Source organism: Hemiscyllium ocellatum, chromosome 29 (genome assembly GCF_020745735.1).
Source record: "Hemiscyllium ocellatum isolate sHemOce1 chromosome 29, sHemOce1.pat.X.cur, whole genome shotgun sequence".
Lineage (NCBI taxonomy): Eukaryota > Metazoa > Chordata > Chondrichthyes > Orectolobiformes > Hemiscylliidae > Hemiscyllium > Hemiscyllium ocellatum.
This window is the reverse complement of record NC_083429.1, coordinates 23373217-23389532: the sequence shown is the minus strand read 5'-3', so window position 1 is coordinate 23389532 and position 16316 is coordinate 23373217. Positions and strand designations below refer to the sequence as shown.

At 43.6% G+C, this 16316-nt stretch overlaps 1 protein-coding gene across 1 annotated transcript in view; it reads left to right on the top strand.

The window, feature by feature from the left end:
• The window catches only part of fez1 (fasciculation and elongation protein zeta 1 (zygin I)), a 94479-nt gene extending 79801 nt beyond the window's left edge, over positions 1-14678 (top strand). The window contains exons 6-9 of the mRNA XM_060846862.1: positions 72-152; positions 1366-1441; positions 11881-11946; positions 14643-14678. Coding sequence (XP_060702845.1) covers positions 72-152; positions 1366-1441; positions 11881-11946; positions 14643-14659 — 240 coding nt within the window. The 3' untranslated portion in view covers positions 14660-14678. The remainder of the gene's footprint in view (positions 1-71; positions 153-1365; positions 1442-11880; positions 11947-14642) is intronic.
• The last annotated feature ends 1638 nt before the right edge of the window (positions 14679-16316 follow it).

The following is a 16316-nucleotide window of genomic DNA, read 5'->3' as shown; positions in this document are numbered from 1 at the left end:
TCTGTTTGACACCTGTACTTCGAACTCCACTCCTGATAACCTCCTTTCCTTCTGTTCAACATGGCTGCCAGCGTTTTAGCATGGAAGGAATCTCCAGTGTCATCCAGAGTGGCATTCGACAGACATTTGGAAATTCTGGCAACGAGAAGCAGGTAGCTACACTTTGTGTTGTTCCCGTGTCCTATTGTTTATAACGGGTTGTCAGCACTCGGAAATTCAGGCAATTATTAAAGAATTAATTTCCTGGACACTTCTACAAAGAACTGTGAAGCTAAATTGTAGGCACATTGAATAAAATGGTGTGCGGTTGTATCCATCTTTCTTCTCTGAGGAAAATCTTCTATTATTTATAAAGTTAACGGACATGGGGTAGGTTCTGATTCAGGGGAAGGTAGTTATAGGCAAGAGGCATGTCATGAAGCCTACAGGAGTATGTCCAGCCAGTATTGGCAACCCCATAATGAGCTCGCATTGGAGAATAAAGGAAACTCATTCAATTTATTACATCCTAAAACAACAGCTGTCAGCAGTTCACTAACATCAACAAACACTAGCTTATAGCCTGGATTTATTGGTTCTGACTGGCTGATGAATTGCAACGTTACTGAAACACTGAGCAGAAGAACCTGTTAATTCTTACACTCAAATTGATTTATCGCAAAGCCGTTCTTTATGCTGAAGAATATATAACAAGAGGCGACATGTACAATCACACTGCTTACATTATTGTTGATTATTCAAAAGAATCTGAATGTGTTACTCAATCACCATGAGGTGTTAAAGCCACATGGCTCTTAATCCAAAGAGCTATTGTCAATTACACATCTAAATTTGTATAGAAAGTGAGGACATTGAATTATGTTTTGATAGAATCTGAAATTAATATATATATACTTGAACTGCGCACCTTTCAGAAATTATTTATTTGATTCCTTCAAGGGGTTTGGCACTGCTAGTGACGCCAGCTTTGTTGCCCATCCCTAATTCCCCCTTGCCATTTCAGAGGGTGGTAAAGAATTAACTACATTATGGTGAGTCTGTGTTCAGCTGGAGGACAGTCGATAATGCTTTCATGGTCACAATCACTGAGATTAGTTTTCGAATCCAGTGATTCATTCAATTGCAATTGTACAGCTGTCATGCTGGGATTTAAAACCCTATCCATGGGACATTGATCTGGACTCCTAGAATACCCATCCAGTGACATTACCACTACGCTACCATCTTCCCACTAAACTGACCTGAAACCCATGCTCACTCCTCTGAATACATGATGGTGCTGTAGCATTTCAGCATCAGTAGTACTAGATGGAATGTACCAAATATTCTTATTACTATACTAACAAAGTGTCTCTTTATATCTAGTACCTAACCACAGTAATACCATATGAGAAGAAGAATGCACCTCCAACAGTTGATGACCTTCAAATTCTGACCACAAGTGAGTTATTTAAAGAAAATATCTAGTTTCACAATTTCATTTGATTGTTAATTTTTGTTGTAAGCAGTCTGACAGTTTTGCTAAGAAAGATTGAAATTATCTCTTCACAATTTTTATGAGCGAAAGAATGATTCTTTTTCATCTCTGCAAATGCCTGACCTGCCCAGTTTATCAAGCAATTCTTATTTTTATGGCAGTTCATATTTTTTGGAGTAGTGTGTTAAACAAGGGTGAGATTAAAATTTGGCTGTTAATTCAGTCAAAAGTGAACCCACTATGTCACCAGTTTTCCATTCCGACAAAACACAACCACACTTGAGATTTCAGTGAATGTCATTACAACTGGTTTAATGCTCAATGGCAACTTGCTTCAGATTGGCCAAACAATTTCACTTTGACACCCAAGAGTGCACTTGGACCCCAGTCCCAGGAGTGAGAAGTCATTGACAATTAACCCGATATTCAATTATTAGATTTTCACTGGGAATAGCAAATCATTGTGTAGCTTAATTGTCCCACTGCCATGGATTTGGAATAATCTGGTAAAAGAATTCCCATCTCCTGATTGCCTATTAATCAGGGCCAGTGTAGTGGTTCAGTGGTATTGCCAGGAAACTAGGTTCGATTCCACCCTTGGAATTTGCACATTCTACCTGTGTCTGCGTGGGTTTCTTTCAAGTGAAGTGGTTTCCTCACACAGTCCAAAGAGTGATGGAGGCTGGTACAATTACAACAGTTCAAACACACCTGGATGGATATATGAATGGAGGGGTTTAAAGGGATATGGGCCAAGTGCTGGCAGATGGGACTGGATTAATTTAGGATGTCTGGTCAGCATGGAGTAGTTGGACCGAAAGGTCTGTTTCCATGCTGTACATTCTGTGACCATGACTCTGTGTGCAGCTTAGTTGGATTGCTAAATTGCTCATAGTATCCAGGGATGTGCAGGTCAGATGGATTAGCCATCGGTACTACAGGGTTACAGAGATTGGGTAGAGCAATGGATCTGGGTGGGATGTAGTTCAGAGGGTCAGTGTGGATTCAATGGACTGAAGGGCTTGCTTCCATACTGTAGGGATTCTATGATTAATAAGGAGTTATGAACCTAAACTGCTGTCTCTGTGTCTTGTATTTTAGTTCTGTCCTTTTGTTCTTTGTAAATTGTATTCTATCATAAGATGTAGGTGTCTCCGGGATAAATATTACCAATCTCTAATTTCCTTTGCCCTGAGTGGCTCACTTAGCTAGTCGTTGCTGTGCAACTGGAATCACATTTAGACCAGAGACGGCAAGGAGGGCAAATTTCCAAGCCTAGAGGAAAGGGCATTAGTGAACTCAATGGTTTTTTTATAACAATCAATGATTATTTTCTGGTCGCCATTATTGAGACTAGTTTTCAATTCCAGATTTTTTTTTATTAATTGAATTCAAATTCCGTTATCTACCTTGGTGGAATGTTAATATCCCCAGGATATTAGTTTAGGCTTTTGGATTATTAGTGCAGTGACAATACCACTATGCGTCACTATCACTTTGTCCAAAGGTTAACACTTAAATACAGTATTACCGGAGCTATTATCATTTACATGCTTTTTTAGTGTCACTTTCGTCTCTCTGGTGTGAATCAAACATTTTTTGGTTCACACCTCTCACTGCTCCACTTCCCCTATTGCCAATTATAAATAATTTAAGCTGTGCTCTCCGTTTTTAGTGACTTATGTCTCTACCTAACATGGAAGCTAAGATCAGCAGCAGGCCATTCAGCCCTATGACCCTGCTTCCACCATTCAGTATGATCATGGCTGACACTCTGTCTCAGTGGCATATTCCCACTTTCTGCCCATACCCCTTGATGCCTTTGAAACCTAAACAAAAAGTCACTTTGATGGTTGGTGACCACTCTGTTAATATCCCCTGGAACTAGCTAGCAAAAGACTCTATGAAGTCTGATGGATGCAGTAGTCCCCTTTGCTTTTTTCACTATTTCCCCTGTGTCCCAAAACGTTAGGTGAAATTATGACCTCCTTTGAGATAATCCCTCCGAAATTGGGAAGGAAGGAGTTCAGTGATTTGAGTCTATATCTTGCCCTGGCTCCTATGCTTCGAACATCAGCGGTTCAAAGTTAGGATTCGCCATGTTACTGTTTCCTCTTGGTCTGTGATGTGCATAGTAAGTTCCACTACCTCTTAATGAACAATTAGTGAGATTAACCTTGCGTAGGACACTTATGAACTCTGGAACATGAAGTAATCCAGAAACAAGCAGCATGTATACATTGAAAATAAAAATTAGGATATGCAATATAAAATCATGCACATTTCTTTCACTGAAATAATGATGGAAATCCAACTGTTCCTCCATTCAGGTGTCGATTGTTGGCTTATTTTGCAAACTCTGCTATTCCTCTGTATATTCCAAATGTATTTATGCTGGGAATACATCAGCAAAACCCACAAAAGACTAATTCTCTCCTTTTCTGAAAGCTTCCTTATTGATTGATTTGTTCTGTCTGTACATACTGGGAATAGATTGCACTGGTGCTTAGCAAAATTGTGAAGCTATCCAAAGAAACTTTTTATGATTTTTGTTCAAAATGTTGACCACAATCTTCATGAAGACATTTGCATTGTCTATGTTCAGTGACCAGACTAATCCTCCCCACATTGTTGGCTAAAAACTGATTTCATTCAGGTCAATAGACAGTAATAAGTCTTTAAGTGATACCAAGAATTCAAGTTTTGTTTTTAAAATCCTTTTGGATTCCTTAATTCTATCTGGAGGTATTCACATGGAGGCTTCAGCCTCAATTTTCCAGTTCATTGGTTTAAGCCACTATCAGCCTGTTGGCTTTGTCTAATGACAACCGTTACATTGAGTCAGCCAGACGGAGACTATGCTGTTCGCTGCTTGAGAGCAACACACTATGCTGCCAGTGAAATGTCCTTTTTAATTGACTACTTTATTAATTAAGGTACAAATAACTAGCAATTATCCTTCATCACTTTTGTTTTCCATTCTGATTTATGTTTGTTGTGGCATCATAAACGGTTGCATTTTATTGTAAGTGGCTGTTGATGAGGCAGATTCCAGGGGAAGGATTTGATTCTAACATAGTTTGTCTTGACGTCGACGTTTCAAAGCTGGTGAAGGGCTATGGAGGTCAGGCAGTGATGGACATGAGTCAGGGAGGTCATGAGAACAGTTACAATGTTCACCAGGTTCTCACTATTGATGCTCATTTGAAAGGAACAAGTTTTTGACATGAACTACAAGGCGCCAGGTTCTCTCTTGATTTGCCAAGCCTGGCTTAGAATGATGCCAAGAAAGGTCAAAACCTAGGTCTGAATACAAGAAAAAGAATGGCTTGTGTTTATTCTTAGGCCCGAGTGAAAATGCAGAAGAAATTAACCAAGCATTCAACCAGGAAAGAGGGATTTGAGTTATAGGGAAAGACCTAGAGGAGTTGGAATTAAGAAGGGAATGTGCTCAAAATACTTGCCAGACCTTGGCAGCGTCTCTTGAGAGAAGCAAGGTTAACATTTCCACAAATATTGCCCACACATACTGAATACCCACAGCGGTTCCTGCTTTGATTTCAGGTTTGCAGTTTCCACAATGTCTTGTGTCTGCTGGGTCTGTTCTCTTTAAATTAGGGAAGGATAATAAGAAATTTGATTGAGGTGTTCAAAATTGTAAGTGTTTTTGTAAGGATGCAAGGAGAACCTATTTTCAGTGGCTGAAGACACAAATATAATGTGATTGGCAAATTTGGTATAATGGAACCATATGTGGATTAACTTACAAAAGAAAATTTTATAATGCTTTGAAGGGCAGAGTTGACAGATCTATTAAAAGGATTCCATGGAATCATTTTGCAAAAGGCAGTTGGATTTTCCCCAGTGCAAGTTTATGGGATTAATTGGATAGCTGTACCAAAGAACCATCACTGATATGATGAGGCAAATGGTCTGCTTCTGTATTGGATCAGTCTGTGGTATAGCTCCTTTTGTGACTTTAGAACATCCTAAAGTGCTTGACATCCACTTAAGTGATTTTGAAATATAGTTACTGTTGTAATTTAGGAAATATGGCAACCAATTCATGCACAGCAACCTCCCATACACCAGTAAGTAATAATATCCACATAGTCATTCAAACGAATACTGGTCGAGAATTAAATATTGGGTCATAAAAACACTGGGGAAAATCCAACTGCCTTCTGCAAAATGGTTCCATGGGATCCTTGTAACCTACCTGAGAGCAATGATTTAGCTCAGTGTAACACCTCACCAGCATTTGAAGCCCAACATCCTCAAATTTGACACCGACTTCACATGTGACCCTGTCCGCCAATGTCGCCTTGATGCCATTCTGCCATTGCTTCACCACCACCAATTCCAGACCCAACTAATGTCAAATTTGCCGATCCTCAGGCACCGTCTCTCTCGTCTGGGCCTACCTCGCTAATGTCACCTCCGCCAATACTAGGTCTGTCTTACCAAAATCTTCCACCACAATCCACACTGGGCCCACTCATGTCTGCACTGAACCCACTCAATTCCACAATGGGCCCACTCATGTTCAGACTGAACCCACTCGAGTCCGCACTGGGCTCACTCGAGTCCGCACTGGGCCCACTCGAGTCCGCACTGGGCCCACTCAAGTCCGCACTGGGCCCACTCGAGTCCGCACTGGACCCACTCAAGTCCACGCTGGACCCACACGAGTCCGCGCTGGGCCCACTCGAGTCCGCACTGGGCTCACTCGAGTTCACTCTGGACTCACTCATGTCCGCGCTGGATCCACTCGAGTTCACACTGGGACAACTCTAGTCCACGCTGGGACCACTCGAATCCACGCTGGGACCACTTGAGTCCGTGCTGTACCCACTCGAGTCCACGCTGGGCCCACTCGAGTCCGCGCTGGACCCACTCAAGTCCACGCTGTACCCACTCGTGTCCGCGCTGGGCTCACTCGTGTCCGCGCTGGGCTCACTCGTGTCGGCGCTGGGCTCACTCGAATCCATGCTGTACCCACTCGTGTCCGCGCTGGGCTCAGTCCAGTCTGCGCTGGGCTGAGTTGCTGCCATTGGTGCCATCGCTGGGACCGAGCTCTTCACAGGAGGTATGTACAAGAAGAAAAACCAAACGAGAAAAGAAAAAATACAGAGAAATGAGAATGAAAAGAACAATGCTTGGAGCAGATGAGCCCTGGGCTTAGGAGCTCCACACTACTGCCATCTTACCAGAAAGCTTTCTTTCTATGGTACATCCTCCCATGTGCCAGGTATGACTCCACCAGAGAGTTTGCCCTCTGATTCCCATTGATTCCAGTTTTGTTAGGGCTTCCTGATGCCGCATTCAGTCGAATATGGCCTTGATATCAAAGGCTGTCACATTCACCTCACCACTGGAATTCAAATTTTTTGTCTAAGTTTGAACCAAGGCTGGAATGAGGTCAGGAGCTGAGTGGTCCTGGCAGAACCCAAACTGGGTCTCACTGAGCAGATTATTGCTGAGCAGGTGCTGCTTGAATAGCACTGTAAATGACAACTTCTATCTCTGTACTGATGATCAAGACCAGACCGATGGGGCAAAAATTGGTCAGTTTGGATTTGCCGTTTTTTTTTATGTAGAGGACATATCTGGACAATTTTCCACATTATTGGGTAGATGTCAGTGTTGTTACTGTACTGGGACAGTTGTATACTCTCTGTAAACTGTCCGTTATTCTATAAAGACAACAAGCAAGGATTGTAACAAACACTACATTGGCCAAACAGGCAGAAAACTAGCCACCTGGATACGTGAACATCAAATAGTCACAAAAAGACATGACCCACTCTCACACACAGATAAGGAAGAACACTACTTCGACTGGGACAACACATCCATCCTAGGACAAGTCAAACAGAGACACGCATGAGAATTCCTAGAAGCATGACATTTCAACTGGAACTCTATCAACAAACACGTTGACTTGGATCCCATTTACCACCCCCTGAGAAAAAGAACAGGAAATGACATCACCACAGGAAATGATATCACCACAGGAAATGACATCACCAACCCGAGGAAACTCAAACATATAAATAGAAAATGGGCTAAAACCACCAGCGCTTCATTCATTCGCTTCACCGAAGATGTTACCAATATGGTGACGAAACGTCTGAAAACAAATCTTCCAGCTCTGCGAGCAAACCTGCATCCAGTCCTGGAGCAGCTTGGCCATGGGAGTTGCAAGTGCTGAAGCACACATCTTCAGTAGTATTGAAGGAATGTTGTCAGGGCCCATATCCTTTGCAGTATCCAGTATCTCCAAACTTTTCTTGATGTCATGTGGAGTGTTTCAAATTGGCTACACATCGGTATCTGTGATGCTGGGAACCAATGAAGGAGGCTAAGGTGGATCATCCACTTGCCACTTTTGGCTGAAGATTATTGCCAATGTTTCAGCCTTATTTTTTGTACTGATGTGCTGGGCTCTTCCATTTTTGTGACTACGAATTCTCAAGTGGGTTGGTGGCTTCACCAGGGTTCCACCTCATTTTTTCAGTATGCCTGATGTTGCTCCTGGTATTCCCTCCTGCACTCTCTATTGAATGTAGGGTTCATTCCCTGGCTTGATGGTAGTGGTTGAGTGGGGGATATGCCAGGCCCTGAGGTTGCAAATTCTTTTGAGTGCAGTTCTGTTGTTGTTGATGGCCCACAGTGCTTCATGGATGCCCAGTCTAGAGTTACTAATGCTGTTCAAAGTCTGTCCCATTTAGCAAAGTGATAGAATTAGAATTAGAATCCCTACAGTGTGGAAACAGGGCCTTTGGCCCAACAAGCCCACACTGACCCTCCGAAGAGTATCCCACGCAGACCTATTCCCCTACTCTATTACTCTGCATTTACCCCTGACTAATACACCTAACCTACACATCCCTGAACACTATGGGCAATTTAGCTCTGGGAGGAAACCAGAGCACCCGGAGGAAACCCATGCAGAATGTGCAAACACCACACAGTCACCTGAGACTGGAATCAAACCCCCAAGTTTCTGGCGCTTTGAGGCAGCAGTGCTAACCACTGCACCACCGTGCCACCCTGTGATAGTGCCAAACAAAACAAAGGAGGTTATTTTCAATGTGAAATCAGGACTTCGACTCCTCGAGGACTATGGGGTGGTCACTCTTACCAATACTGTCATGGACAGATGCATCTGCAGCCAGCAGATTGGTAAGGATGAGGTCTTGTATGTTTTTCCCTCTTGTTGGTTCCCTCACCATCTGCTGCAGACCCAGTCGAGCAGCTATGTCCTTTAGGACCTGACCAACCCAATCAGTAGCACTGCTGCTGAGCCACTCTTGTGGTGGACATTGGAATCCCCGACTCAGAGTAAATTTTGCTCCCTTGCCACATTCAGTGCTCCCTCCACGTGTTGCTCAACATAGAGGAGTACTTATTCATCAGCAGAAGGGAGGATGATATGTGGTTTCCTTCCTCATGTTTAGCCTGAAATCATGGGGTCTTAAAAGTCTGGAGTTGAGGCCTCCTAGGGCAACGCCCTCCTGACTGTATCCCATTGTGCTACCACCTTTGCCGGCTCTGTCATACTGGTGGCACAGGACATATCTAGGGATGGTGATGGAGGTGCATGGGACATTGTCTCTAAGGTATGATTCCATGAGTATGATTATGCCAGGATGACACTCTCATTCGTTTGGCCGAACTAGTCCTCACCTGTAACAATTTCTCCTTTGAATCCTCCCACTTCCTCCAGACCAAAGGGGTAGCCATGGGCACACGTATGGGTCCCAGCTATGCCTGTCTCTTTGTTGGCTACATAGAACAGTTGATCTTCCGTAATTACACCGGCATCACTCCCCATCTCTTCCTCCGCTACATTGATGACTGCATTGGCGCCACCTCGTGCTCCCGCGAGGAGGTTGAGCAATTCATCAACTTCACCAACACATTCCACCCTGACCTTAAATTTACCTGGACCATCTCTGACACTTCCCTCCCCTTCCTGGACCTCTCCATCTCCATTAATGACGACCAACTTGACACTGACATTTTTTACAAACCCACCAACTCCACAGCTACCTGGTTTACACCTCTTCCCACCCTATCTCTTGCAAAAATGCCATCCCATATTCCCAATTCCTCCGCCTCTGCCGTATCTGCTCCCAGGAGGACCAGTTCCACCACAGAACACACCAGATGGCCTCCTTCTTTAGAGACCGCAATTTCCCTTCCCACGTGGTTAAAGATGCCCTCCAACGCATCTCGTCCACATCCCACATCTCCGCCTCAGACCCCACCCCTCCAACCGTAACAAGGACAGAATGCCCCTGGTGCTCACCTTCCACCCTACAAACCTTCGCATAAACCAAATCATCCGCCGACATTTCCGCCACCTCCAAAAAGACCCCACCACCAGGGATATATTTCCCTCCGCATCCCTTTCCGCCTTCTGCAAAAACCGTTCCCTCCATGACTACCTGGTCAGGTCCATGCCCCCCTACGACCCACCCTCCCATCCTGGCACTTTCCTCTGCCACCGCAGGGACTATAAAACCTGTGCCCACACCTCCACCCTCACCTCTATCCAAGGCCCTAAAGGATCTCCACATCCATCAAAGTTTTACTTGCACATCCACTAATATCATTTATTGTATCCGTTGCTCCCGATGCGGTCTCCTCTACATTGGGGAGACTGGGCGCCTCCTAGCAGAGCACTTTAGGGAACATCTCCGAGACACCCGCACCAATCAACCACACCGCCCCGTGGCCCAACATTTCAACTCCCACTCTGCCGAGGACATGGAGGTCCTGGGCCTCCTTCACCGCCGCTCCCTCACCACCAGACGCCTGGAGGAAGAACGCCTCATCTTCCGCCTCGGAACACTTCAACCCCAGGGCATCAATGTGGACTTCCAACAGCTTCCTCATTTCCCCTTCCTCCACCTCACCCTAGTTTCAAACTTCCAGCTCAGCACTGTCACCATGACTTGTCCGGACTTGTCCGACCTGCCTAGCTCCTTTTCCAACTATCCACTCCACCCTCTCCTCCCTGACCTATCACCTTCATCTCCTCCCCCACTCACCTATTGTACTCTATGCTACTTTCTCCCCACCCCCACCCTCCTTTAGCTTATCTCTCCACGCTTCAGGCTCACTGCCTTTATTCCTGATGAAGGGCTTTTGCCCGAAACGTCAATTTCGCTGCTCATTGGATGCTGCCTGAACTACTGTGCTCTTCCAGCACCACTAATCCAGAATCTGGTTTCCAGCATCTGCAGTCATTGTTTTTACCTTGTTGGTTGATTAGTCTGTGCAACAGCTCTCCCAGTTTTGGCACTAGCCCCACATGTCAGTCAGGACATTGTCTTTTTTGGTCCTGGGTTGACACTGGGTGGTCTGTATAGTTTCATCTTTTTGTTGAGATTTTGTAGTGTTTGATACAACTGAGTGGCTGGCTAGGCCATTTCAGAGGGCAGGTGAGAGATAACCCCATCACTGTGGATCTGGAGTCACATATAGGCCCAACCAAGTGAGGATGACAGATTTCCTTATCTGAAGAACCTTAGGGGGCCACATGTTTTTTTTCCCCCTGACAATTGATAATGATTTCATGGTAATCAGTAGGTTCTTAATTACAGATAATGTCATTGAATTCAAAGTCTGCTGTGGCAGGAATTGAACCTGGTCCCCAGAACATTAGCTGAGTTTTTGGATCAATAGTCTTAAGTCATAATATCACGTAGTCATCACCTCCCCCTACATCTTATGTTCTTAATGACTCTAGTTCTGTATTTAGTGGATACTGGGAGAGTGGGTATGTCTAACACATGGGTCAAAGAAAGTGCACGTGAATCAGGAAAAGGCTTGGGGTAAGGGAGAGATGGGGAATATGTGGAGGAGTGAAGGGTCATGTGTCATTAAAGCGGACCTGATGCCATAGTATGTGGGTGGGTAATCCCCACCTCTGACAACTATCCTCACTGCTTCATATCCATCAACATCCCAATCCCACATTCCTGGAATGAAAATATAATAAACATATAGTCTTTTTAAACAGAGAGAAGTTCCACTACGATGGGAATTTTCCCAACTTCTGATACCCATCTCCCTCACAATAATCCAACCCTAGATCTTTCATTAATTTCCAACATTCTGTGCTAACTTAATTGGCTTCTGCCAGATCAATAGCGGTGGGCCCTGTTATTGTATTTGGGGGTCATTATTGCCCTGATTATCATCCAGTAACCTGTGTTGGCAAAAACACTGTCATGACTCACTGTCTGGGTCCTTCAAAGCCATGTTTGCTTGGGCAGGAAGCTAACGGATTGGCAAATCTTACTGGTTAATTTCAGTGAAAATGTGGTTGATGTGTATCAAGAAGTTCAATGTTTGAAGTCACTAATCAAATGATCTTTGTCCTTCAGTCCTTCTGGCCATGAAGGAGGACAGTGAGAAGGTTCCAGTTTTACTGACAGACTACATTTTGAAAGGTAATATTGTTTGTCTTTCTTCAAGTATAGAAATCTATAAGCTGTATAATGAATGTGCTTCCTTTGCACTCTCTTGTTGCTTCTTCACATTCTTCATGACTCTAAACCAGACAAGCAAATAGTCTTCTCTACCAATGTTATTCCAAGTCTGGCCTCTACACACTGCACAGTTGAAACCAGAGGATAGTCGCATGTGCATCTTGGTTTGGTGAGATGGAACACTCAATGAAAGAATTAATATTAGCATTGAAATCACTCCACAGAAGGCAGTATCCCACCACCAAGTCATCTTTTATTTACACATGGACAGTCCTTAACACCAATTCAGCTCCCTCAGAGCCAGGTCTCAGAGTGTAAGGATGTCTGACAGTCCTGCTTATATCTATCAGCCAGGGCTCCTGATTGGGGCTGATAATTTGGTCCAGTCAGGAAACTCATATTCTGTGAGGTCCACCTAGCTGACCTCGTTACAATCACGACTAGCATCATCCAATGCATCATCAGTTTATTGTGCAATGTGCGAAGTTACTAAAAATGTACTGTCAGATATGTGGTTAAAACTATAACCGTTGATTTAGCTGCAAGTCTCTTTCATTTTCTGCTATTACCTTATAACACCCATTGACCAGTATTGGTTTTGTAAGGTCAGGAGAGATGACAATCCCTTTTGAACCACATGGATGGTAATTGAGAATTGATTTTTCTCCTGTTTGTTGAGCAGTTGCTCAGTGCATGACCTGGAGAAGGTGCAAATCAAACGAAAAAGTGCAGTAAAGCTGAGAAAAAGCAAAGCTAAGCTTTGAAGATGACATCTTAACAAAATATAGTTGTTTGAGCAGTGCTACTCAATTTTTTTCATGGCCACGATATGTAATTGTAGTTTTGGTGAAGATTGCAAGCAGAATGCTCTTATAAAATGCTTATATCTTCCACCACCACCTGATTGTAACCTAATTCTTGCTGAATGCAAATAAGGGATTTCCCCACAGGAAATCAGAAGAAAATGCTACTTCTGCTTTACTGTAATGTGGCCTTGTCACTTGTTAAGCAAGGCAAATAACCTTCCTTTTAATAACATCCTCTTAGAACCAGAGTGCAAAAAAAAAGACAGATTTGCACTTACATAGCATCTTTCACATATACGTTGATGATGTAAATGGAGTCAAAGGTTACAGGGTGGGGCAAAGTGAAGTTAAAGTCTTGCATAGGGAGGCCATCCAAAAAACTCGACACATCCCAGACTTTGATTCGCTCTCCTCAGACATTGCCAGACCTGATGAGTTCCTCCAGCATTTTCTGTAAATGGCCTTCTCCCGCTCCCATTTCTATCAAAATGCTTTATTACGAATGAAGTTCAGCTGCAGCAAAGAGAAACCTATCAGCCAATATGTGCATAATGAGGCCTCCAAGTAAAAAGATCATAAATGACCAAACGGTCTGAGATTTTTAAAAAATTGTGTTAGTTGAAGGTTAAATGTTTGTCAGGACATCTCCTCTGCTTGTTTTCACTTGTCATGATACAATCTTTTACAAGCGAGCAGTTAGGGTGTCTTCTTATTTTCTCATTGACAAAGCCGATGATGCGCCCCTCCCCCCACGTTCTACGCTGAAATCAGGTTAGCTACTGGCGAGGAGCTTTAATACATAACCTCTAACTCAGAGGTGTGTGCAACCACTAAACCGAAACAAGGGCTGAAACCCAGCCTAGCCAAGAGCCAGCATGAGGATCACCTGTGACTCGAGGCCACAGTGAAGCTGAATGTGAGTAGAACCCAGAAATGAACCAACCCCCAAATGAGCAACCCATCACAGTGTCAGGGACATGGGTTTGATTCTAGCTTCAGATGACTGCCTGTGTGCAGTTTGCACATTCTCCCCATGTCTATCGTGGGTTTCCTCCCGGTGCTTAAGTTTCCTTCCACAGACCAAAGATGTGCAGGTTAGGTGGATTAGCCAGGGTAAATTGCCTATAGTGTCCAGGAATGTGTAGGCTAGGTGCATTAATCAGGGGTAAATGTAGGGGTGGCATGGTGGCTCAGCAGTTAGCACTGCAGCCTCACAGCACCAGGAATCCAAGTTCGATTACAACTTTCTGTGTAGAATTTGCACATTCTCCCCATGTCTGCATGAGTTTCCTCCAGGTGCTCTGGTTTCCTCCCACAGTCCAAAGATGTGTGAGTTAGATGAATTGACCATAGTGTTCAGCGGTGTAGGCTAGGTGCATTAGTCAGGGTAAATTTAGAGTAATATAGTGGGGGAATGGATCTGGTTGAGTTAGTCTTTGGACGGTTGGTGTGGACTTATTGGGCAAAATGGACTGTTTCCACATTGTGGATTCAATGAATTCTATAAATTGCTCTTCATGTTCAGGGGTGTGCAGGCTAGAAGAGTTGGCTGTGGGAAATGCAGGGTTACAGGGATAGGGCAGGTGGGTGTGCTCTTCAGGGTGTCAGTGTTGACTCATTGGGCTGAATGGCCTGGTTCCACACTGTAGGGATTCTACGATTCTAATAAATGCAGTGACAGGTTGAAATGTATGCTTAAAGAACATCTGGGATCTAATATCCTCCTGTATAGTTCTGGAAAGGTGCAGTTTGACTGGATGTTTTCAGATCGTGTCAATTTCTGGTTAATGCCATGTGATACCTACTCTGCATATCTCCATTATGTTTTGATGTGTATTTTCTCTTTTCCAGTTCTGTGCCCAACTTAAATCCAGGCGCTGACACTGTGGAAAGCCAGGATTGACTGGGCTGCCAGATTCCCGCTTGCAGACTGCATCTTGAGGCCAACATAATTTCCCGACTGCTAAACTTTGTGAAACTGTCTCCGACCTGGGCATGACCAAATGAAAACAATGCAGTTCCTTATGCTTCGGGAAAGGTTTTGTAAATAACATATTTTTAAGTATCAGCTGATACTTGTTGGTGTCAAATAATCCAATGCAGAAATCATCCACAAACAGTATAGATACTAACAGGAACAATCTAATTGTAGCTGTACCTAATCCATCATGGTTGATCATTAGGCATGTTTGGTGCTGGGGTCATGGGAATTAAAGCCTGTGTTGTAATCCACTCCTAATTTTGGGCATTACCAATTAGTACCGCAGAAATGTTATCTATCCTGAGTTAACTCAGCTTCCATGATGAATCACGTGGATCTTCTGTTATGGGCTGGAGAGTCAAAATATAAAGCATTCTCGCTAAAGTCACAAGGCTGCCATATTACTGCAATGTGCTACACGCGTGAAGTAGGGAATAGTGGGGGCTTTCCTGTGAGATCAGAAGTTGTGTATGCATCAGATCAGACGCTCTTCAGAGACTGTGGAATCTAATGAGGCCAGCAGCAGGGGCTGACCTGGGACAGTACCAAGTGACAACCAGTATTCCACAATTGCTGGTTGTGGGTATGACAGGCATTTGGTAAGATGTGCAGAAATGGTCACTTGAAGTAGAATCTTCCATGCACACATACTGGAAAGTGGTTTCTGCTGTAGATACCACAGTTAAGGGAGGGAGATGTACCAGTCAGCTGAAAGAAATTTGCTGTAATTCTATTTCAGGAGATGGATTCCAAGAGGGAGAAAATTGCTTTCTGATTTCTAACACTCAGCATTTCACATTCTCCCCATGCCTGTTAATTGCCATGTTGCCTAAGCCAGAATTATTCTAGCAGACATGTCCCTGTTTTATTGTACTATCCACATCCTGATTGGTGAAGAATTGCTTGGCATGTTATAGATTATGTAAATATTGTTCCAGTGTAGTGTTTCTGAACAGACTTGTGCCCAGTAAATCTAAAGATCAGTCATAGTTCAGTATTACCTCAGTGGTGCTCTGATTATTTATTTATTTCTAAGATGAATGAGGTTTATATTAAGAAGGAACTGTAGCCTCTATGACAGTTAACTTGCAGAATATGAGTCTTTGAAAAATCTAACCTTGCAACCTACATTATTCATCGATGGTCAGTTCCCTTGGGTATGACAAGTATTTTGTAAGATATGCAGAAATGGTCACTTGAAGTAGAATCTTCCATGCACAGGTGTTCGAAAGTGGTTTCTGCTGTAGATGCCACAGTTATGGGAGGGAGATGTATTTTCATAGGTGCGATAATTTCACAGGTGCAGTTTGTCGAAAGTCTTTTAAAATTAAAAATGCTGCAATACTTAAACTTGTTTACCGGTATAGTGGGAATCTGAAGCTTCATAGACTAAAAAGCTGTTATTAAGACCAATTTAAATGTTCAAAACTGGTTGAGTTTAACGTATTGAGCAATTGTGGAATCAAAGCAATGGAGTTAAGATACAGATAAGCTGTGAACTAATTGGCTGATGGAGCAGGATCAAGTAATTGTATGGCCTACTC